The sequence below is a fragment of the Aulonocara sp. 'chitande type north' Nkhata Bay genome, linkage group LG11 (genome assembly GCF_057382095.1).
Source record: "Aulonocara sp. 'chitande type north' Nkhata Bay isolate Kocher_YH1m ecotype deep benthic linkage group LG11, A_spYH_male_GT1.1, whole genome shotgun sequence".
Lineage (NCBI taxonomy): Eukaryota > Metazoa > Chordata > Actinopteri > Cichliformes > Cichlidae > Aulonocara > Aulonocara sp. 'chitande type north' Nkhata Bay.
The window spans coordinates 39,959,772-39,984,879 of NC_141354.1; the positions used below are offsets into that span (position 1 = coordinate 39,959,772).

A 25,108-nucleotide genomic window follows, 5' to 3' on the forward strand; every position below is an offset into this window, starting at 1 on the left:
TGTAAGTCGGCAGCTGCAATAAAGAAGTGTACTGAAAAGTGCGAATACATGGGTGAATCTGTCGTTCATTGTTTACAGCGGTGCTGAAACCCTGGATTGGGGCACGACAGACTCGCCCACGTGTTCGCACTTTTCAGTACACTTTTTTATTGCGGCTGGCGACTTACACATGCAACTGCAGTGTTTCAGCTACAGCCTACACACATCAACAACAACAACAACATAGGACCCAGTTCTTTCTGTTTTAAGCCGGCAAGGCATGATTGGGGATTTTGCTCAGGTGCAGCCGCCTCCCCCGCAGCTGCATCACAGACCACGCCACACCACCGCTCTGCAGTCAAAAACAGGCTGACTGCAGCCACTAAGAGTGAAAAGTATTAAACTCTCACTAAATTATATATTTTTCATCTCCGTTCAAAAGTTTCTGGACTTATTTCCATGTTTGGTTCACATCCTGTTCAACTTGTTGCTTTTTAGAAGAAGTGCTTCAGACGATTGAAGCAGTCGAGGGACAAACGTTACAAATAGTTATCTGAAATGAAAGTTGTTTAAAACAAAAATGACTGAAGGATTCATTGTGACTGAGTTTATGGCTTTAATTTTCTTTAGATGGGGCGTGAAAATATTTCTTCCTGCCATGTGGGGAATGATGTAAAACATTGGAGAACCACCGCTGTAACGTGTTGTAAAGGACTTCACTCATTCAATTCATGCTTCTTTGGCAGCCCATCCTAAAGACACTATTTTCACAAAATCAAAACTTGGTGATTAAAATTGATTTTTACAGCTCATCTCTGGGAGTAAAAGTTCAGCCTTTTTTATTGCGACATTACTTCTTGAATCTGACCCTGCTTAGTGCTGGACCAATCAGAGCAGACTTGTTGAAAGTTAAACATTAAGACTCAGACATGTATTAAGTCCAGTCTTGGACCAAAAATGTTTTTTACGTGAAGCTACAGGTTAAAATGGCTTTTCAATTAGCACTAGCTTTAATCCACATCTGGGAAACTGGTTATGAAAGTAAACGTATTACCGTATAGCCTGTATCAAGGCCCAGTGATCAATAATCTATTTTAAATATATTTAAATAAATCTAATTTTAAATAATCTGCAGATTTCTTTTAAATTGCAGTCATAAAATGTTAAAATGTACCAAACTAATCAACCACCTTCAGCCCAGAATCAAAGTGCAAAACTCTAAAATCCCCGAAGCCTGATAAATGTTCAATTTACGACACAAAGCTTTAGAGAACTCTTATTGATTGGCCAAAACGCTAAATGCAAAAGGAGACCTAACCCTAACAGGAGATAAACACCAGAAGAGAACCTGTGATTTAACACCGTGACTCTGCAATGTGAGACGATGGCTGTGTCCCAATCCAGCGACCGCATGCTTTGTAGTGCACATTTGTAGACTGATTACGTCACAACGACGCAACGAAGGCTGTCCTCAAAGAGTCCTCCAAATGCATCCTTAATTTCCCCAGATTTGAAGGCTGAGTCCGGTGTAGCCTTCGTGGCCCAACCTATCCCACAATTCATAGCGCGGCGGTGGGTGTGGATAGTTTTTTGTGAAAAAATCGCAGATGGGTGAAGCGGAGCAGCTGAAAAGTGAACTTTTAAAAGTCAAAGTCAAAGTCAAAGTCAACTTTATTTGTCGATTCTGCCACATGTACAGGACATACAGAGAATAGAAATTGCGTTACTCTCAATCCCTAGATAAATAGCAAATGAACATTTAAATATAATTAAATATAAAAGTGATTAAAAATGCAAGTAAAATAATTAAAAAGTAAAAATTTAAATAAATACAATTTTACATATAACAAGAAAGCTATACAATATACAATATAATGGGTAAGTGACATTGAGTGTAAACCAGGCAGAGTAGTGCAAATAGGCAAATAGTGCAAATGGAGATTTAGTAGTGTACGGTAAGAGAAAGTGTAACAACAAAGTCTTATGAGGTAATGGCAGTCCAATGCTCCACAAAGTGACTGGTAACTGGTGCAGGCCAGTGAGTGAGTCAGAGAGTGTGTGTGTGTGTGTGTGTGTGACAGAGTTCAGTGAGACCGTGGAGGAGAGAGGGGGCAGAATCGGGAGGGAGTTAAGCTTCCTGACAGCCTGATGGATGAAGCTGTCCTTCAGCCTGCTGGTCCTGGCCTGGAGACTCCGCAGTCTCCTCCCCGACGGCAGCAGCTTGAAGAAGCTTTGCATTGGGTGCGTGGGATCAGCCGCTATGCAAAGGGCTTTTTTAGTGAGACGGGTGCTGTAAATGTCCTGGAGGGAGGGGAGAGAGACACCAATGATCCTCTCTGCAGCCCTCACTATGCGTTGGAGGGTTCTATGACAGGACGCATTGCAGGCTCCAAACCACACAGTGATGCAGCTCGAACTTAAATGTAAGTACTGAATGTTATTTATTTATGTGCGAATGTTTAATAACGAAGAACATTAAAACATGACTGTTGGCCACATGTCGGCACAGTTATGTGACATTAGTGACGTTTGTACTAACTTGGTTTTAAAGCCTTTAAATATACGCCGTTCAATAGCTGAGCTTAATCTCACAGAGACTCTGATGATTTCATGGATAATTAAAGTCAGTCATATATCCACAAACACAACAAGCTGAAAGTCAGTGATGCTGCTCGGTTTGCAGTCCTGAATATCACGGCACAAGCAGGATTCACTGCACTGTTAATGTTAGCTGTGTTATATTGCTGCCTCTGTTCGGTGGTGTCGAGCCAAACGGACTTTAACGTGTGTTTGAACGAGCTGACGGTTCACTCGTTAAGCTGAAAGAAAGATGCTTTAATCACAGCAGTCACACATGTGTCCACTGCACCATCTGGAACTCCTCTTGTTTCGTAATAACACAAACACTAAATCCTGCTTCTCTGTGCTGTTGTGTAGCAGTGTGTACACCTGAGACTGTCACCTGTCTGTCTGTCCTGCACTCTCTCTCTGTTTCTTTCTCTCTGATTGTGGAATAAAAGTATGAACATGTGTTTATAAGTTACACTTGTGTCTGAATCCTGCAGCTTATCACACATTTGATTTCCATGTGTGACAACTGCAAGTGTCCAGAGTGAGGACAGACTGAGGGACCCACTGCTGCACATCATCTGTGAGGCTTTGCACCCCTGATGATCCACCAGGACAAACTCAGCAGTGTGTGAGGAAGAGGAGGAGGAAGAGCCAGCAGCAGCTGACAGATGGAGAGAATAGACAGACTGTTCCCTGTTTGTGAAGGACTGCTAGGAAAGTTTAACATAACTGTCTGTGCTGAATCAGTCTTATTAGGTAATGTTCAAATAATGTGATCATCCCAGTGTTTCCAGTGTGGGAGAAAGTACTCAGAGTACTCAGGGCCTTCAGGTTACACACTATGAAAGGCAGCAACAAGTTTAATGTTCAGAAACCTAAAGTCTGTATCAGCAGCAGAATGGAACTAAAATAAATGTTGGTTTCAGTTCTATGAAGCTTTGAGTATTTTGGATCAGTAGCTGCTGTGTTTGTTGCATCATATTGCTGTAGCTGTTTATATGCTTTATATATTCTGAGCTAAGTTGATCTATAGTGTTACATCATATTCTATAAGGATGTTATGTGTTTGTAGACTTTCTGCCCAGTTTGACCCATTTAGCAGACGTCAGCCTGTTTAAGGCTCTGATATCTATTCTGTGTGACTTACAGCAGTTATGACATGGTCTGATTTTCTCACCCAATAAAGGAATATTTCATATATCAGTCTACTCTTCATTCTATCAGACACAGTTATCACAGCTCCTACATTTGCTTTTTACACATATATGTAAGCAATGAGCCAAATTAAATAATGCCAACAAATTAAATGAACAATATTTGTCTCTTATATATAATACATCTGTATATACCATGTAACAGATGCTTGTCTTTGAAGATTTATGGTGATAGGAAATATAAATAACTGCAACTTGAATCTTTACTGAAGCTCAGTATTTGACACAGAGTTCAAGCTCACTGCTGTAATAAATCTTAATTAATATAATAATAGATATATTAGCCATATTATATTTACATTACCAAAGTGTAATGACACTCGTCTCATGCGTGACATTAGCTAATTGTTATTTACTAGTTCATCTTAAAACTACCGTTAGATACAGAAATGAAGCCCAACAATCATGTTGTTACAGTCCCGTGGTCACAGCCTCAGATACTTAACTGAGGAGTTTGGCTCCACTCTTCTTCACAGCGTTGCTGAAGTTTGCTCCATTCGTTTATGCACAGCTCTCTGAGCTCTGCACTCTGGACCGCTGCAGCAGCTCCGTCTGCGCTCGCTTCAGCGTCCTGCCGATTGGTCCGAGCTTCAGCTGCGGGACACACGGCCTCACTCTGACTCTGGAATACTCGGATGTACGGGGAGTTCACGGTCCACTCGGATCGTCATCACTCCTGCACGGCGCTCACAGCGAGCCGTTTGCTGCTGTGCACTTTACTCTCGTCTGTTGCTGAAGTCTGCTGCGGCTTTACAAACCTAAGTCATGTTTTCTCCTCTTCTCTTTTAAAGCAGCCATACTTCTTTGGTCTATTTCTATTTGTGCTGTCATTAACTTCAGTGTTTAAGATGCTAACTGAGGCCTGTAGAGTGTGAGATGGAGCGCTTTGATATTTGCACAAATTGACTGCAGCCACACCAACATCCGCCTATGAACAATCCTTCTCACTGTAGAATGACGGACTTTCACATTGTGTGGAAATGATCTCATCGCTCCTCCCAGATTGATGGACAGCACCAAGAATATTGCTGATGTCTTTCATCCTGAGCACTGATAACACATTCTTGAATGCTGACAACATTTCTACTTTTATATAGGTGGCTGCTTCTTACCCTTGCGACAGGCGAGACCTGAGTCTGGAAACTGCCCTGGCAGGCAGAGCTGGGTTTTTCTCTTTTATAAGCACAGGTGCAGGTAATTTGTTGATCTCTTGTGTGAACCTGGAGTTGTGTGAATACTGGGTCTAAGCAGCGCTATTTGGCCTTTTTAGCTTTTCTACAACAGCTTGGTGTGGCCTTCTGTTAGTGAGGTAGTCCCCAGATAACGTTCTGCTTGAGTTTTGGCAGAGGTTTAAAGTTATTTGTACCCCAGTAGCAAGAAACTGTGTGGAAACTTGCCGGGGGCAGTTAACTGAAAAACAGACATGAGGCAAAGTGGGAGGGATATTCCTTCTGAGGTAACCTGCTCAGTGTAAGTAATGTCCCGTTTTAATTTACAGATAGCCAATGGCTGCTGGGCCGACGTCCTTGGATGTCTGTGTCTGCTACCATGTGTTCTGAGGCTGATTTAATTTGACAGTGAAGAGCTGAGAACTGTTCTGATGGTTGTGGCTGTTTATTTGGTCTATTTGTTAATTATCTCATCGTATCAGCACCCATTAATGTACGGATTGTGTTTTAGCACCGCAGACAGCGAAGGCGCCACGTGGAAGCTGATCCTTTTTCTCGCCGCTTTTACATGTACATAGAATAAAATAGAATACAAATGCTATTTTATTCAATTGTGTATATAGTATTTTATTCTATTCTATTGTGTACAGTTGTGTACAGTATCTTATTGATATTTTATTCCAGTCTTTATTTTTTTCTAATTTTTCTATGTAACTTTGCACTGTCCACGCGTGGGACTAATAAAGGTTATATTATCTTACCGTGGTGACGGGCATTGAAGAGTTTCTATGACACATCGTCAAGTGTGGATTGCCGTTTAATGTGTTCGTTTTTAATATATTCCCCTCAGCACTTGTCTGTCTCCCACCTACAATTGTCTTGTGTGCTCCTGTTACCTGTTTAGAACAGTTGTTTTTGTATTAGGATTAGCCTTGTGGACTGACTGCATACCTACGGCTCATTCCTACTGCAATGGGTGCCTCCCTCGGGTAACACCATGTTGATGCCTATAGAACTAGTAACAGTGGGCTTGGTTTTTTCACAGGATTATATATAAATAAAAGTGAACTGAGGGGGTCATAGGTTCAGCTGTGAGATGAGGACACGCCCCAGTTTCCAACGATTTTTCCACCTGTTTATTAATAAAGGTGCTTCTGATTTAAAACCTGCTAACATCTCAGAATAAAATGAGTGAACTGACTTTTTCTGCCCAAGCTGCTCCTTTAACAGGGTCCCCTCGTGCTGAAACAGGTGTAGTGTATAACATTACAGATTTGTTTTTCAGTACTTACAGTGTGAACTGGTTTCTTTGGAGTATCATAAACAATAAACCAATGTTTCTCAACACAAGTTCAATCAAAATATCATCTCTGAAAGTACAGACACAGGAAACGGGTAAAATAAAGATGGGTTTCCACAGATATACCAACTATTATATTGACTATAGATCATTACAGTACATACAGCGCAGTAGGTAGTTTTACACGTTATCAATCAAACAGGAGCGTATAAATAAATATGTCAGCTTTATGAATGAAAACAAGTTAGTTTGCAGCAGGACGTTTGTGTCTTCATCTGGTAGCAGGAGGAAAATGGAAATGACCTCAGTGCAAATTGTGCATCTGTAAACATCAAAGGAGTCTGATTATTTCTCTTTAGGCCAGTTCAGGTCTGAGTGGAGGAGAGGATGAGAAATTCGGAGGAATCTGAGGAGCTTTCTGTGGCTAAACATTCAGACAATTAAATGAAGGTAAGGAGAGCTTCACCCACAAGTTTCAACTTCAACCTGCTGGAAATCTCTGAGGGAGCTACAACGGTGAAACGAATTACCACGTGTATGAGCAAATATGTTAAAGAGCTCTAGTATTGGGTAATTTCAGTTATCCTTTCTTTTATTCATTAAACTGATCTTGGGTTGGAGTTCTTCATCGAGCTTTCCTTGGATGTAAGAATTTTACACCAATATTGTGGATCTCCTACTGGTCATCCAGAGGTACTGCAGTTTGTCTGTGGCAAAACGATGCAACAGGAAGCTGTTCATCTGTTTGCCACACTATAAAGAAGTAATCGTGACTGTCACTGGAAGACATTAAACACTGTATATCAAATTATGGCCCACTAGGCCAGAACCAACCCACCGACTGCTCCAGGACTTTAGTCAAATGCGTGGCTGACTGCGGTGATACCAGCATTTACTTTGCATGGAAAATTTCAAGTACTTCTGCATGATGTTTGACTCATAAAGAATAAATATCAACGTTTTCTAGTTCAAAATACTCAACATTAACATTTTATGCTTTTGAGGACCCACTGTAACCTACAAGTTGTAATGCACATGCACCGTATGAAAAGCAGGTGATCGCTGTGTCAGTTACATATGTCATATGGTTTATTAGGAACTGAAGGCATGCAGATGGTGTAAATAATCTTCCTTCTGAGTTTAATTTAAATTTTAGATGTTTTAAGAACTCCCCCTTGTATGTCAGCACAGTGGCCATGCTGATCAGGGGGAGCCGGGCCTCTGCACAAACAAGGTAAGTATATCCTCATAACTCACTGTATTTAAAGTGATTTTCAAGCACTTTGGTTTCTTAAAGATGCCAGAACAGTATTTGTGATCAAGAATACGTAGTTTGATTTAAAATGCAGCTTTCGTACTAATATGTTAAAACAAATTAGGACTACCTGTGAAGACACTGCTGACAAGCGTCACGCAATGTCACTGAACAGCCACATAAAGCACCATTACTTAATTTAATACAGGTTTGTAAACAGCTTCGTAAGAAAATAAGGTCTCACATGTTGATCGTTATTTAGTTTCTTGGATTTAATATTTATTTTATTCGAATTTTGAAAGCAGTACAATTTGATATTTTCTACTTGTTATTTTCAGAGCCCATGATCTTGCACATGATCTGCGTGTGGACGTACACGTCCATGAACACGTCTCTGCGTGTGGACGAACACGTCTCTGCGTGTGGACGAACACGTCTCTGCGTGTGGACGTACACGTCTGCGTGTGGACGTACACGTCTATGAACACGTCTCTGCGTGTGGACGTACACGTCTAGGAACTCTCTATATACTTGAGTCTCATCAGAAACGCTTTTTCAATAACCTAAAAAAGAAGTCTAATCAACTTAATACTGCTATCACCTGCATGAACCTGCACAGACATGCACACGTCATCATATTCTCAGAATAATCTGATTCCTGAAGATGTGATGTTATATATGAAAGGTAATCGGTAAGGTGATAGAGTCTAACTGCATGTTGCAATGATCTTTAATGTTGGTTGGATTAAACTCATACTGACCTCACAGTTTCACACCAGGAACAGACAAAACCTGTATTAAACCTAAACTCTTCTCAGGTGAATTGAGTCCTTGTTGGTGCAGCTCTCCTTAAAGACCACACCATGGTATTAATTTGAGTTCATCTGTGATGATCTAATGGAGATGCTTCACAGTAAATCAACCCCTGATAAGTCTCTGCAGCTACCCTTTGCTTTGCTCCCTTGTCTTCATTCATCAATCCCCGTTGGACTCAATGACTTTTTCCGCCAGAATCTCCTGGAAGGTCGAAAGCTGCTTCATCTGCTCTGTCTGCATTGAGTGTCTCCTCATCAGCTTCTTCTTCATCTTGAAGTCTGGGCCCCGTTTGGGTGAGGCTGGGGCTACTGGAACCAGGATCTTGTGTCCGGAGTTGATGGGGGAGGTGGGTTTCCCATTGGCCCGGATGTCAGGGATGGGTCTCTGCGGGTTGATGTTAAGCGGAGGCAAGAAGCCGGGCCTGGTGTGGGAGATGTGGTCCAGCAGCAGGGTCCCAGAGCCCCGGCGCTCCAGGAGCCCTGGGCCACGCCGTCGCATAGTGATGGGAGAAACTGAGTTGGGGATGTTTTCCAGAGACTCCCTGGAAGAACTGGTGACCAGGGACAAGGGGGAAGCGTTGTACCTCCTCCGTTCTACCGAAATCCTCCCAGAGTCCGGTGATCCAGGAATGGACTCTGGACAAAGGTGGGTATCTGACTCATAGTGCTCCATCCGTGTGAGCTTGGGGTGAGCTAGGGCTCGGGCCACAACTGTCCCAGGTCCAGCAGCGTTCTCCTGGGATTCTGGAGCTGTGTTCCTGCGGTAGAGGATCTGGTGCTGCTGCACTTTGTCAGCCCACGATGGACCAGACAGCCCTGCGCAGTCCTCAGAGCAGGATCGGTCAATGAGTTTAGGGGATGTGGGGTCGTGCGTCTCAATGCTGTGACGCCGTGACAATAGTGGCCTCACCGGCTCTGTGACAGTCAGTCCGTTCATCTCTGTGATCGTCTTGTTCAGGTTGCTGTTGCCCTCCTCCTCCTCCAGACCTCCATCCACCCGGTCCTGGGGAACCCCACTGAGAACTGAAGGTGCCACCAGGCCCCACGGTTCTGAGTTCAGACGCTTAAGCAGTTTACGGGGAGGTGGCCTCTTCTCACCTGGAGGTCGAGCTGAAGGTAAAGGTAATGCTGAGGTGAGTTTGAAGCTGAAGATCCCTTCCTCATCTTTGTCTCCTGCAGGGGAGGAGGTGCCAATCTCCACCTCAGAGGGTGACATACAGGCAGGAGACAGTTTGTCCACAATGCCTGGGGATGGTGGGGAGTTGAGGTACTGTTTGGTCTTCTTGGTGCCTGACGGAGATGTGTCGGTGGTGATGATGATCACCTCCTTGCCCTTGGCCTTGCAGGAGTCCAGCAGAACCTGCAGGGTGTCACGGTCCCCTTTGTTGATGGCGTGGACAAGAGCAGAGGAACCAGAGTAGTCTTTGAGGCTGGGATCGGCTCCGTTCTCCAGCAGCAGTGACACCACCTCCTTTCCTGCCTGCTCTGCACAGGCATGCATCAGCGCTGTCCGGCCACTCTTATCGGGGATGTTCGGGTCAGCTCCTTTCTCCAACAGATACCTCACCATCCTCTGCCGGGTCTGTGGGTCATCGTAGCTTGCTAAGCAGGCAGCAGAGATGGGCGTCTCGCCACGCTCATTGCCCTCATTGATGTAAGCGCCACCCTCGAGCAGCAGGCGGGTCAGCCTCAACTTCCCCTGGAAGACAGCTTTGAGGAGGGCATTCCCCTCAGTCTGCAGGGGTCCTCCATCGCCCATGATCCCTTGCCTCTCCTCAGACCTCCTGCCCACAGGATGCTGGCTTAATGCTGAATCTCCATCCTCCTTGATAAGTTACATGACCTGCAGAAAAAGTACATTGAGGTGAGTCCACCTGAATAAAAAAAACATGCTAACATGATGGAACCAAAGATACTATTTAAATTCTATGGAGTTTTTAACCACTGATATTTATTGAAACTCTTTCTGAGTTGACGTCAGTAATAACTTCCTCATCCTATTCTCATCAATTCTGTTGTACATGTACAATGACAATAAAAGACTATCTTATTGTATTCTCCAAATCATCAATGTGACTTATAGACCCTTCTTTCCTACAAGACTGCTCAAAGAATTCCTACCATTAATCAATACTTCAATCTTAAATATGTTCAACCTATCTCTGCCTTGAAGCTGGCAGTAGTAGGTTTCAGAGCTCATCACAGCACAGAAACAGCTTTACAGGGAGTGCAGAATTATTAGGCAAATTAGTATTTTGTCCACATCATCCTTTTCATGCATGTTGTCTTATTCCAAGCTGTATAGGCTCGAAAGCCTACTACCAATTAAGCATATTAGGTGATGTGCATCTCTGTAATGAGAAGGGGTGTGGTCTAATGACATCAACACCCTATATCAGGTGTGCATAATTATTAGGCAACGTCCTTTCCTTTGGCAAAATGGGTCAAAAGAAGGACTTGACAGGCTCAGAAAAGTCAAAAATAGTGAGATATCTTGCAGAGGGATGCAGCAGTCTCAAAACTGCAAAGCTTCTGAAGCGTGATCATCGAACAATCAAGCGTTTCATTCAAAATAGTCAACAGGGTCGCAAGAAGCGTGTGGAAAAACCAAGGCGCAAAATAACTGCCCATGAACTGAGAAAAGTCAAGCGTGCAGCTGCCAGGATGCCACTTGCCACCAGTTTGGCCATATTTCAGAGCTGCAACATCACTGGAGTGCCCAAAAGCACAAGGTGTGCAATACTCAGAGACATGGTCAAGGTAAGAAAGGCTGAAAGACGACCACCACTGAACAAGACACACAAGCTGAAACGTCAAGACTGGGCCAAGAAATATCTCAAGACTGGTTTTTCTAAGGTTTTATGGACTGATGAAATGAGAGTGAGTCTTGATGGGCCAGATGGATGGGCCCGTGGCTGGATTGGTAAAGGGCAGAGAGCTCCAGTCCGACTCAGACGCCAGCAAGGTGGAGGTGGAGTACTGGTTTGGGCTGGTATCATCAAAGATGAGCTTGTGGGGCCTTTTCGGGTTGAGGATGGAGTCAAGCTCAACTCCCAGTCCTACTGCCAGTTTCTGGAAGACACCTTCTTCAAGCAGTGGTACAGGAAGAAGTCTGCATCCTTCAAGAAAAACATGATTTTCATGCAGGACAATGCTCCATCACACGCGTCCAAGTACTCCACAGCGTGGCTGGCAAGAAAGGGTATAAAAGAAGAAAAACTAATGACATGGCCACCTTGTTCACCTGATCTGAACCCCATTGAGAACCTGTGGTCCATCATCAAATGTGAGATTTACAAGGAGGGAAAACAGTACACCTCTCTGAACAGTGTCTGGGAGGCTGTGGTTGCTGCTGCACGCAATGTTGATGGTGAACAGATCAAAACACTGACAGAATCCATGGATGGCAGGCTTTTGAGTGTCCTTGCAAAGAAAGGTGGCTATATTGGTCGCTGATTTGTTTTTGTTTGGTTTTTGAATGTCAGAAATGTATATTTGTGAATGTGGAGATGTTATATTGGTTTCACTGGTAAAAATAAATCATTGAAATGGGTATATATTTGTTTTTTGTTAAGTTGCCTAATAATTATGCACAGTAATAGTCACCTGCACACACAGATATCCCCCTAAAATAGCTAAAACTAAAAACAAACTAAAAACTACTTCCACAAACATTCAGCTTTGATATTAATGAGTTTTTTGGGTTCATTGAGAACATGGTTGTTGTTCAATAATAACATTATTCCTCAAAAATACAACTTGCCTAATAATTCTGCACTCCCTGTAGTGAAGGTTACAAATGATCTTCTTATGGCCTCTGACAGTGGACTCATCTCTGTGCTTGTCCTGCTAGACCTCAGTGCAGCGTTCGATACTGTCGACCATAATATCCTATTAGAGCGATTAGAACATGCTGTAGGTATTACAGGTACTGCACTGCAGTGGTTTGTATCTCCTGATCACAATATCTATCTAATAGACATACAAGGTCTTAAATAATCAGGCCCCATCTTATCTTAATGACCTTGTAGTACCATATCACCCTATTAGAGCACTTCGCTCTCGCTCTGCAGGCCTACTTGTTGTTCCTAGAGTATTTAAAAGTAGAATGGGAGGCAGAGCCTTCAGTTTTCAGGCCCCTCTTCTGTGGAACCAGCTTCCAGTTTGGATTCAGGAGACAGACACTATCTCTACTTTTAAGATTAGGCTTCAAACTTTCCTTTTTGCTAAAGCATATAGTTAGGGCTGGACCAGGTGACCCTGAATCCTCCCTTAGTTATGCTGCAATAGACGTAGGCTGCCGGGGATTCCCATGATGCATTGAGTTTTTCCTTTCCAGTCACCTTTCTCACTCACTATGTGTTCACAGACCTCTCTGCATTGAATCATATCTGTTATTAACCTCTGTCTCTCTTCCACAGCATGTCTTTATCCTGTCTTCCTTCTCTCACCCCAACCAATCACAGCAGATGGCCCCACCCCTCCCTGAGCCTGTTTCTGCCGGTTAAAAGGGAGTTTTTCCTTCCCACTGTCGCCAAAGTGCTTGCTCATAGGGGGTCATATGACTGTTGGGTTTTTCTCTGTATCTATGAAGCACCTTGAGGTGACTTTTGTTGTCATTTGGTGCTATATAAATAAAATGTAATTGAATTGAATAGACTCCAGTTTGTGCATGTAAATGGAGAGTCCTCTTCACACACTGAGGTCAATTATGGAGTTCCACAGGGTTCAGTGCTAGGACCAATTCTGTTTACATTATACATGCTTCCCTTAGGCAGCATCATTAGAAGACATAGCATACATTTACACTGCTATGCAGATGACACCCAGCTCTATCTGTCCATGAAGCCAGATAACACACACCAATGAGTTAAACTGCAGGAATGTCTTAAAGACATAAAGACCTGGATGGTCGCTAACTTTCTGCTTCTTAATTCAGATCAAACTGAGGTTATTGTACTCGGCCCTGAAAAGCTTAGAAATATGGTATCTAACCAGATTCTTACTCTGGATGGCATTACCTTGGCCTCCAGTAACACTGTGAGGAACCTTGGAGTCATGTTTGACCAGGACATGTCCTTCAACGCACATATTAAACAACTATGTAAGACTGCTTTCTTCCATTTGTGCAACATCTCTAAAGTTAGAAATATCCTGTCTCAGAGTGACGCTGAAAAAACTAGTTCATGCATTTATTACGTCCAGGCTGGACGACTGTAATTCATTATTATCAGGAAGTCCAAAAAACTCCCTGAAAAGCCTTCAGCTGATCCAAAATGCTGCAGCAAGAGTCCTGACAGGGACTAGAAAGAGAGATTTCTCCTGTATTGGCTTCCCTTCATTGGCTTCCTGTTAAATCCAGAATTCAAAATCCTGCTCCTCACATACAAGGTCTTAAATAATCAGTCAAGTCAAGTCAAGTTTATTTATAAAGCACATTTAAAAACAACCGAGGCTGACCAAAGTGCTGTACAATAAAATACAAATATAAAATACAATAAAACACAAGTACATAAAAACACCTCACTGATAAAACAATAAGTTAAAACAATAAGTTAAACCTTGCTAAAAGCCAATGAGAAGAGGTGAGTTTTAAGAGCAGTTTTAAAAGTTCCAAGGCTTGTGGAGAATCTGATGTGAGGAGGTAAACTGTTCCACAGTCTGGGTGCAGCCACAGCAAAAGGCCTCTCTCCCCTAGTCTTTAATCTGTACCTGGGAACATCTAAAAGCATCAGGTCTGCTGACCTCAGAGATCTCCTGGGGCGGTAAATGCTAAGAAGCTCTGCCAGGTAAGGAGGTGCAGTACCGTTAAGAACCTTAAAAACAAACAGTAAAATTTTAAAATCAATCCTAAAAGCAACTGGGAGCCAGTGGAGAGAGCAGAGGACCGGAGTGATGTGGTCTCTCTTTTTGGAACCGGTCAGCATGCGAGCAGCAGCGTTCTGCACCAGTTGGAGGCGATGCAGACAGGAACGATCTAAACCAGCATAAAGGGAGTTACAGTAGTCCAGCCGTGAAGTGATAAAAGCATGGACCACCCTTTCTAGATCGTTCCTGCACCGGTAGGACTTCACTTTAGCTAAAATCCGTAGATGATAAAAAGATCCCTTGACTACGGAGCTGATTTGTTTATCAAATTTAAAAGCACTGTCAAAAGTAACACCAAGGCTCTTAATGGAGGAAGTACATTCGGAAGTTAGGGGTCCCATAAAATCAAAGGAAAGGTTGGGGTCTTTAGGAAGCCCAAACACAATGACTTCATTTTTACTTTTATTTAGATGTAGAAAGTTAAGAGCCATCCAAGTCTTAATGTCAGACAGTCAGGAGAATAACAGCTGCAGAGAGTCCTTACAGTCTAACCTCAGAGGGAGGTAGATCTGAATCAGGCCCCATCTTATCTTAATGACCTTGTAGTACCATATCACCCTATCAGAGCACTTCGCTCTCGCTCTGCAGGCCTACTTGTTGTTCCTACAGTATTTAAAAGTAGAATGGGAGGCAGAGCCTTCAGTTTTCAGGCCCCTCTTCTGTGGAACCAGCTTCCAGTTTGGATTCAGGAGACAGACACTATCTCTACTTTCAAGATTAGGCTTCAAACTTTCCTTTTTGCTAAAGCAGATAGTTAGGGCTGGATCAGTGGCTCAGTGAGCTGAACTGGCGTTTAAGAAAGGAGTAATGCAGCTGGTCAATGATGGCGGGAGATCTCTGTTAGCTCATTGAGCGTCAGCTGACACTTGTTGCCAGGTGTGGAGGTTTAATGATGTGCTTCAGTCTGAACGAACAGGTCCAGAGTTCCGCTGAGTCTATCTGCTCTCACAGCCAGAAGTGAGTGAGTGAGTGAGTGAGTGAGTGAGTGAGTGAGTGAGTGTGTGTGTGTGTGTGTGTGTGTGTGTGTGTGTGTGTGTGTGGTTCTTCAAGGTTCTTTATTATTATTTGTCACATGCATAGTTATACAAGTATAACACACAGTGAAATGTAGCCTGACACGCTCCTCGACATGTGCAAAAATTATGTGTGTGTGTGTGGGGGGGGGGGGGGGGGGGGGGGGTGTAGAGGAAGAATATATATATATATATATATATATATATATATATATATATATATAAAACACCCAGCACGCCCCTGCGGGCGGTTTATCCTTCAAGCTCGGGTCCTCTACCAGAGGCCTGGGAGCTTGAGGGTCCTGCGCAGTATCTTAGCTGTTCCCAGGACTGCGCTCTTCTGGACAGAGATCTCCGATGTTGTTCCCGGGATCTGCTGGAGCCACTCGCCTAGCTTGGGAGTCACCGCACCTAGTGCTCCGATTACCACGGGGACCACCGTTACCTTCACCCTCCACATCCTCTCGAGCTCTTCTCTGAGCCCTTGGTATTTCTCCAGCTTCTCGTGTTCCTTCTTCCTGATATTGCTGTCATTGGGAACCGCTACATCGATCACTACGGCCGTCTTCTTCTGTTTGTCTACCACCACTATGTCCGGTTGGTTAGCCACCACCATTTTGTCCGTCTGTATCTGGAAGTCCCACAGGATCTTAGCTCGGTCATTCTCCACCACCCTTGGGGGCATCTCCCATTTTGACCTCGGGACTTCTAGGTTATACTCGGCACAGATGTTCCTGTACACTATGCCGGCCACTTGGTTATGGCGTTCCATGTATGCCTTGCCTGCTAGCATCTTGCACCCTGCTGTTATGTGCTGGATTGTCTCTGGGGCATCTTTACACAGCCTGCACCTGGGGTCTTGCCTGGTGTGATAGACCCCAGCCTCTATGGATCTTGTACTCAGAGCTTGTTCTTGTGCTGCCATGATTAGTGCCTCTGTGCTGTCTTTCAGTCCAGCTTTGTCCAGCCACTGGTAGGATTTCTGGATATCAGCCACCTCCTCTATCTGCCGGTGGTACATACCGTGCAGGGGCCTGTCCTTCCATGATGGTTCCTCGTCTCCCTCCTCTTTATTGGGTTTCTGCTGCCTGAGGTATTCACTGAGCACTCGGTCAGTTGGGGCCATCTTCCCAATGTATTCTTGGATGTTCCTTGTCTCATCCTGGACTGTGGTGCTGACACTCACCAGTCCCCGGCCCCCTTCCTTCCGCTTAGCGTACAGCCTCAGGGTGCTGGACTTGGGGTGAAACCCTCCATGCATGGTCAGGAGCTTTCTTGTCTTTATGTCAGTGGCTTCTATCTCCTCCTTTGGCCAGCTTATTACCCCAGCAGGGTACCTGATCACGGGCAGAGCGTATGTGTTGATGGCCTGGATCTTGTTCTTACCATTCAGCTGACTCCTCAGGACTTGCCTGACCCTCTGCAGGTACTTGGTGGTTGCAGCCTTTCTAGCGGCCTCTTCATGGTTCCCATTTGCCTGCGGGATCCCCAGGTACTTGTAACTGTCCTCTATGTCTGCAATGTTGCCTTCTGGTAGTTCAATCCCCTCAGTTCTGACTACCTTCCCTCTCTTTGTTACCATCCGACTACACTTCTCCAGTCCGAACGACATTCCAATGTCATTGCTGTATAGCCTGGTAGTGTGGATCAGTGAATCGATGTCTCGTTCACTCTTGGCATACAGCTTGATGTCATCCATGTACAGGAGGTGGCTGACAATATATATATATATATATATATATATATATATATATATATATATACACACACACATACATACATACATACATACATACATACATACATATATATACACACATACATACATACATACATACATACATAGATATATATATATATATACACACACACACACACACACACACACACACACATATAGTATATACACTGGGTGAATGTGCAGTAGTAGCAGCAAGCAGGTGAATTCTGTACATTAATATGAATAGATATCTGACTATTTTACAGGATAGACAATATAAACATATTTAAAATTAAAGGAATTGAAATGTACATTGTGCCTTGGTTTAGTGTCTGGAAGAGTCCTGACTCAGTCAATTATAGATGATGTGAGAGGGCGGGTGTGTGTGTTTAGGGCACGGATGGCTTGGGGATAGAAGCTCCTCTTGAGTCTCTCTGTCCTTGCCCGGAAGATGCGGAACCTTCTACCAGATTGCAGAAGTTGGAACAGTTTGTTGCCAGGATGGGACGGGTCCTTCAGTATCTGCGCTGCTCTAGTCCGGCATCTCCTGGTGTAGGTGTCCTGAAGCGGGGGGAGAGCAATCCTGCAGCAGCGTTCTGCTGTACGGATCACTCTCTGGAGGGCTTTTTGGTCCTTCACACAGCTGTTCCCAAACCACGATGTCATGTTCTGTGTGAGGATGCTCTCCACAGCGCCTGTATAGAAAATCCTGAGGATCTTTGGAGAGACCCTGAACTTCCTCAGTTGTCGTAGGTGGTACAGGCGCTGCCTAGCCTTTTTGGTCTGGACCTGAATGTGGGCAGCCCATGTCAGGTCTGAGGAGATGTGGACACCAAGATACTTGAAGGACTGCACCCTCTCCACTGGAGCTCCATTGATGATAATGGGCTTGTAGTCTCTGTGCTGACCCCTTCTGAAGTCCACCACCAGCTCCTTGGTCTTGCTGACGTTCAGCTGGAGGTGGTTGTCCTGGCACCACGATGCCAGATTCTTCACTTCATCCATGTAGGCCGCCTCATCGTTGTTGGAGATGGCACCCAACACCACTGTGTCGTCAGCAAACTTCACAATGGTGTTGGAGCCATGGGTGGCCACACAGTCTGAAGTGTAGAGGGAGTAGAGCAGTGGCGAGAGGACACATCCCTGAGGTCCTCCTGTGTTGATGGTGATGCTGTTGGAGAAGCACCTGCCCACCCTCACCACCTGAGTTCTGCCAGTGAGGAAGTCCAACACCCATGCACACAGACGGCTGTTAAGTCCCAGATCCCTCAGCTTTGTGAACAGTCTGCAGGGCACTATTGTGTTAAACGCTGAACTGTAATCAACAAACAGCATTCGCACATAGTTACCCTGTTTCTTGTCCACGTGGCTGAGAGTAGTGTGTAGGACGTGGGCGATGGCATCCTCTGTGGATCTGTTGGATCTGTAGGCAAACTGCAGCGGATCTGTGGTGTCTGGGATGGAGGAGGAGATGATGTTCTTCAGCAGCCTCTCAAACACCTTCATTACTACCGAGGTCAGTGCAACTGGCCGGTAATCGTTCAGGGATGAGGGTTTGCTGTTCTTGGGCACAGGGATGATGGTGGATCTTTTGAAGCATGTGGGGACCACAGACTTCGCCAGGGACTCGTTGAAGATGTAAGTGAACACACCTGCTAGCTGGTCAGCACAGCAGCGCAGCAGACGGCCGGTGATGCCGTCTGGCCCCGCCGCTTTCCTTGTGTTCACTCTCCTCAGTGCCGCTCGGACGTCATGCTCCGCGATGCTGGTCACCGGTCTCTCGCTGATGACATCACGGTCCTCGGTAGTCAGGCGGTAGATAGCATTAGCCGCCTGGCTAACCTCGAAACGGGCGTAGAACCGATTCAGCTCATTGGTGAATGCAGAGTTTACCCACATAACCTCTCCACTCTGCTCTTTTATTAGTTTATGTCTTATGCTTTTATGATTCTGTAAACTGCTTGCTTTTATTCTACTATGTACAGTGACCTTGAGTGTTTTGAAAGGCGTTTTCAAATAAAATGTATTATTATTATTATTATTAGATACCATATTTCTAAGCTTTTCAGGGCCGAGTACAATAACCTCAGTTTGATCTGAATTAAGAAGCAGAAAGTTAGCGGCCATCCAGGTCTTTATGTCTTTAAGACATTCCTGCAGTTTAACTCATTGGTGTGTGTTATCTGGCTTCATGGACAGATAGAGCTGGGTGTCATCTGCATAGCAGTGTAAATGTATGCTATGTCTTCTAATGATACTGCCTAAGGGAAGCATGTATAATGTAAACAGAATTGGTCCTAGCACTGAACCCTGTGGAACTCCATAATTAACCTCAGTGTGTGAAGAGGACTCTCCATTTACATGCACAAACTGGAGTCTATTAGATAGATATGATACAAACCACTGCAGCACAGTACCTGCAGTAAAGCTGTGTCTGTGCTGTGATGAGCTCTGAAACCTGACTGAAACTCTTCAAATAAACCATTCCTCTGCAGATGATCTGTTAGCAACTACTCTTTCAAGAATGTTTGATATGAAAGGAAAGTTGGAGATTGGCCTATAATTAGCTAAAACTGCTGGGCCTAGAGATGGTTTTTCAAGTAACAGTTTAACTACTATGTTTACCCTTAGCCAGCAGTTTTAAATTTCCTTCAATGTCGCCTGCTCTGGCCCCTGGAAGACAATTGACTATGGTTGCTGGTGTCTCTAGCTTCACATGTCTGAGAACAGAATCACCAATTACCAGAGTTTGACCACCGGCGGGTGTGTCGCCGAGTGGGGAAAAACGGTTAGACACATGAACAGGTTGGTGGTGTACCTGGGGCTTCTGTTTAAGAGCTCAGCACCTGTTATCTCAATCTCTACCCCATCTCGGCCCATTATCTTGGATACTTTCTCTCCTGTTTCACTATCTGAGCTGGTAAAATTAGTGAATTCAGTGAAAGCATCCTCCTGTTCACTTGACATTGTACCTGCATCATTTTTCAAAATGTCTTCCAGTTTATTGGCCCATGTGTGCTCACTTTAATCAACTCTTCACTGGCGTCTGGTATAGTTCCGGTTTATTTTAAAAAACGCTGCAATTCTCCCACTTTAAAAAAAAACCTCAGCTAGACCCCTCTCTTTGGAGCAGCTACAGACCTATCTCTAAGTTACCGTTAATCGCTAAGCTTCTAGAAAAGGTTGTGGCTAAGCAACTTATGGCAGCTCTAGATAAACATGGAATTTACGATAAGTTTCAGTCCGGTTTTCGTCGATTTCACTCCACGGAGACAGCTCTTCTTAGGGTCTCAAGCGATATCTTGATGAATAATGATGCAGGAAAATGCTCTGTTCTACTCGTGTTGGACCTCACATCGGCTTTCGACACAGTTGACCATCACATCCTCATTGAAAGGCTGAAAAATTGGGTTGGTGTATCTGGAACTGCATTAGAGTGGTTCTCCTCTTATCTCCATCACCGATCCTTTTCTGTGGTAGTCTCCGATTTTAGGTCATCCTCTACCTCCCTTACTTATGGTGTCCCTCAGGGGTCAGTTTTGGGGGCTTTATTGTTTTTAATACATCTTCTCCCCCTCCAGAATATAATGGGCTCTTTTGAGGACATTTCTTATCACTGTTACGCTGATGACATTCAGTTGTACGTTTCTTTTATGCCCGAGGATTTATCTAAGCTTTAGCATCTGAATGATTGCTTAGATTCGATCAAACGTTGGATGGCTGCAAATTTTCTCCAACTCAACGAGGTGAAAACCGAAGTCCTCGTATGCGCCCCTGATAGGTTTCTATCGCAGATAGTGAAAGCCCTCGGTCCTCTCTCACTCTGTGTTAAATCCTCTATCAGGAATTTGACTCGAGTCTCACATTGGATGGGCATGTGAAATCTCTGGTTCGGTCTTGTTTTTATCGTTTAAGAAATGTGGCTAAGCTAAGCCCGGTTTTATCTCGCTCTGAACTGGAGATTGCTATACATGCATTTATTTCGTCACGCTTGGATTATTGTAATCCACTGTTTATGTGTCTAAGCAAAGGTTCTCTGGATCGTCTGCAGGTTGTGCAAAACACTGCAGCTAGGCTTTTGACAAAATCCTCCAAGTACTCACATGTGACACCGTTGTTATCTCAGTTACACTGGCTTCCTGTTAAATTTAGAGTCAATTTTAAGATCCTGGTCTTGACCTACAGAGCTGTGCACGGACTGGCACCAGCCTACATCTTTGATCTGCTACAGCCCTATGTCCCTAGCAGGTCTTTGAGGTCATCTGATCAGGGCTTACTTGCTTTAAAAACACTAAGAGGAGGACTAAGGGTGACAGAGCTTTTGCCGCTGTGGCCCCGAGACTGTGGAACTCTCTCCCCCAACATTAAGAACTGTGGACTCAGCAGCTGTTTTTAAAAAACAACTCAAAACTCACCTTTTTAAAACTACTTTTGGTTAATTTTTTGCCTGTTTTATTTTCTCTTTTTATGACTTGTAATCTTATGTGCAGCACTTTGTGATTCTTTCTCGAAAGGTGCTATATAAATAAAAAATTATTTATTTATTTAAGACTATGCTTACTCCTCACCGTCACTCAGCCGTCCTGTTTCCCCGGCTGCCCGGGGCAGTCTCCCAGGGGACAGCTAGTGGGGCCTACGCTATCTTCGGCTGCACCGGCTACAGGGGCCTTGCTAGCTACAGATTTTTCAAGGGTTCTAAGCCGAGTCTCCATTTCAGTAATCCTGGCCTCCAGAGCTGTAAATAGGCTACATTTATTACAAGTATCATTACTGCTAAAGGAGGCCAAGGAGTAACTAAACATCTGACACAATGAGCAGGAAAGTGCAGGAGGGACAGGTGAAGAGGCCATGCTGCTAACGAGTTGGCTACGAGCTAAGCTAAGCTAGTGAAACCCTAAAGCAACCGTAAGTGAATATAAACAGTGTTGGGGAGTAATGGAATACATGTAACACTGTTCCGCATTTAAAATACAAATATGAGTACCGTAATTGTCGGGCTATAAGCCGCTACTTTTTGCACGAGCTTTGAACCCTGCGGCTTTTAGTCAGGTGCGGCTTTTCTATGGATTGTCCATGATTTTTGTGATATCGTAAGACGATTTGTTTTGTTTGTTCCGCTGTTGTACGGCACTACGTTGCCTGGCGGAAGGATCGGGGTTCAAGAGTGGTATGTTGGTCACATGTCCATCCGCCAGGCAACATAGTGCCATACAAGTAGCGCGAAAAACAAACTTCAAAGTAGCGCTACGCGTTCAGCGGGAGTCGTGGATGACCAGCGGCGATAAACTTGCGAAAAGCAAGTTATGCTCAACTCCACCGGTGGATTCTGACAGCGTGGAAAAGTGTGAAAACATCCACGATCACCAACGGATTTCGAAGGGCTGGACTGCTGCATGATGGAGAGGAGGACACCGCCACGGCCCTTCTGAGGGTGTTCGACTCTGACAACGAGGATTTCTTTTGTTTTGAAAGTGACAACGAAGGAGAGAAGCTGAGAGTGGATGACGAAGCCATCCTGAGCCTGTTCGTTTCCGACACTGGAGGAGAGGACTTTGGTGTTTTTAGTGCGCAGGAAGAAGAGAAAGATGGTGGTGAATGACTGACTTTTCTTCTTGTTAAAGCCGTGTCACTGCACCTGAGCCTAAAAGGTAGGCCGGATCTATTTTTCTGGTGTGCTGTAGGTTATTGTTATGTACTACATGTGCAAATATGTACCCATAACTTGTTTTTCAAAATATTAATAAAAGGGGTGTGTCTCCAAACAGCCATCTCTTTCCTGACAATTCGCTTTGTGCATATTCTCTTATATATGATAAGTCAACATTGAAATACCTGCGGCTTTTGGTCAGGTGCGGCTAATGTATGTACAAAACAGGATTTTCCCCTGATTTTAGCTTGTGCGGCTAATATTCAGGTGCGCTTTGTAGTCCGGGAAATACGGTAATTGTATTCCATTACAGTTACCGTTTAAAAAGGTGGTATTCAGAATACAGTTACTTTGTTGAAATAAAGGGATTACACAGCGGTCTTTTCCTGTTTCATATGTTCAGCTATGCACCCTCTGTATATCTCGCTAGCAAAGTTGACCCAGACAAAAGTAAAGCTAGTTTTCAGCTACGAGCCCGACATGAACCCGACGTATTAGTCAGAGGTCCCTTTACTACGGTTCGGAGCCGCGGACCTGTTTTATATACGCGCCGAATAGTTTTCTGCACGAGATCGCTGCAAAAAGTGCAGCCTTACCTAATGTCCACCTACTGTTACTCATTTATATTAAGATTTAAACATCTGGTTGGTGTGGAGGGTAACCTTCAGTAATAGTAATAAATCACACAGCAATAGGACATTCATGTAGTTGTAAAAAGCATGATAATATATTAAGTAATCCAAAGTATTCAGAATACACTACTGTCATTGAGTAACGTAACGGAATAAGTTACAAAATACATTTTGTACTCTGTAGTGGAATACATTTTAAAAGTAACCTTCCCAACACTGAATATAAATTAATGAGTAAATACACCAAGAGTGTGTTTCAGAGGACGCACATGAAGATTACACTACGAAATAAGAAGTTACTATAAGTTTTGTATTAAATTGCTACACAGATATACTACGGAAAAACACCACTGTGTTGGAACAGGAACAGGAAGTGATACTCTACTGCAGAGAGAACGAACACCAAGTGACAGTATGTGTACTGCATATATGCCTGCGACCTGATGAAGGTCGGATAGACCAACGTGTGTGCAGCAGTTACATGTAACTGTTTCATGAAGCAATAAGGCAAAAAATATTGAGATGACAAGCTGAGTCTGAAGGAAATAAAACACAAAAACGGGCTGTTATTTGTGTGTGTCTGTGTGTGTGCATTTTTACAATGTTTACATATCCTTATGGGGACCAAAAATTGGCATGCTACTATACTTGTGGGAACCATCAGTCACTTATGGAGACAACGTTTGAAGACATTTCTGAGGTTCAAAACGGGGTTTTCGTGTCAGGGTTACAGGCAGCTAGGGAAAGTATTACGTCATTATGTCCTCACTAACATATGAAAACAAGTATGTGTGTGTGTGTGTGTCTCTGTGTGTGAGGTAGTGTTTCTACTGCAGCATACCATGTAGTACTACAGGACACTATTAGAGATCGATCCCTGATCACTGATAGATTAGATAGATTACTGATTACGTCACGTGTCCCCACGGTCACCTGGCACACAGGTGGAACCTCCGACTCATGACGACAACGATGATGATGATGATGAAGGTGAGCTGTGGAGGAATGCGGATCTCTCGGTTTCTACGTCACTGCGCTGCTGTGACGCACGCGGATCTATATTTACACACGCATGAGACACGTGCACGCGCGTGTCCCATCGCAACGCGCGTGCACCAAGATGAAGATAAACGATGTTTCTATAGCTTCATCATCATCATCCTCAAACATCTCGAGGCATCACAGCGATCAAACGGACCCACACATGCACGCGCGTGGTACCGGTCCCGGGAGCGGCGATGCTGGTGGCGATAACGATGATGAAGATGGAGCAGAGCTGCAATGATGGAACTGATGAAGGTGTGTTTGGTGTTCTTACCCCGGCATAAAGAAGCCTCTTTATCGACTCACCGACCGTTTGAGTCCGTCACCGACCGCTGCTGTTTACCGACGGACTGACGGAGCGCTCCTCCTCCTCCTGCGCGTCTTCCTCCTCCTCTTCCTCCTCAGTCTCAGCGGCTTACAACGGATTCACCCCCCCACCCCCACCGATGGTTAACGGCACAACCGGACATTTTAAACATTTCTCCCTGATCAATAACCTGATCAGACTGAAGCTCTGTCTTTAGTTCCGCTGCTTCATTTTAATAGAAATCACCTGTTAAATGGCCACGGCGTTTCCATGGCAACCGTACACTTCCTGTTCGCACGAGGGAGAGTTTTGCTGCTAAAAAAAACATTTCAGCGCAGACCAGCGATTATTATGGGATGTTTGTAACTGTAAGAAAGCAGGTCAGAGACTCTTCATCTCATCATCATCTTCATTATTATCATCATTTTTTATTTTTTTATTACCTGAAGATAAAAATAAAATACTGCAGCGCTCGCGCGCGCACACACACGCACACGCACACAGTGGTGCTATTATGGAAACAGTTTCTATGGTAACTGATGTCCTGAATTCCTGCAGAAGTGTTCCCACGGTG

The 25,108-nt window shown here is 44.2% G+C and overlaps 1 protein-coding gene across 2 annotated transcripts; it reads right to left on the reverse strand.

The window, feature by feature from the left end:
• Positions 1–1,616: 1,616 nt before the first annotated feature.
• ankrd34a (ankyrin repeat domain 34A) lies at positions 1,617–24,799 on the reverse strand. Of its 2 annotated transcripts, none has more exons than XM_086312742.1 (2): positions 24,534–24,799; positions 1,617–10,146 (listed from the first exon to the last, which is right to left on the reverse strand). In XM_086312742.1, the coding sequence occupies exon 2, from the start codon at positions 10,060–10,062 to the stop codon at positions 8,464–8,466; it is 1,599 nt and encodes a 532-aa protein (XP_086168868.1). In that variant the 5' UTR covers positions 10,063–10,146; positions 24,534–24,799; the 3' UTR covers positions 1,617–8,463. The 2 variants fall into 2 exon arrangements, with proteins under 2 accessions (XP_086168868.1, XP_086168866.1); XM_086312740.1 differs by having other exon boundaries at positions 24,502–24,799.
• Positions 24,800–25,108: the final 309 nt, after the last annotated feature.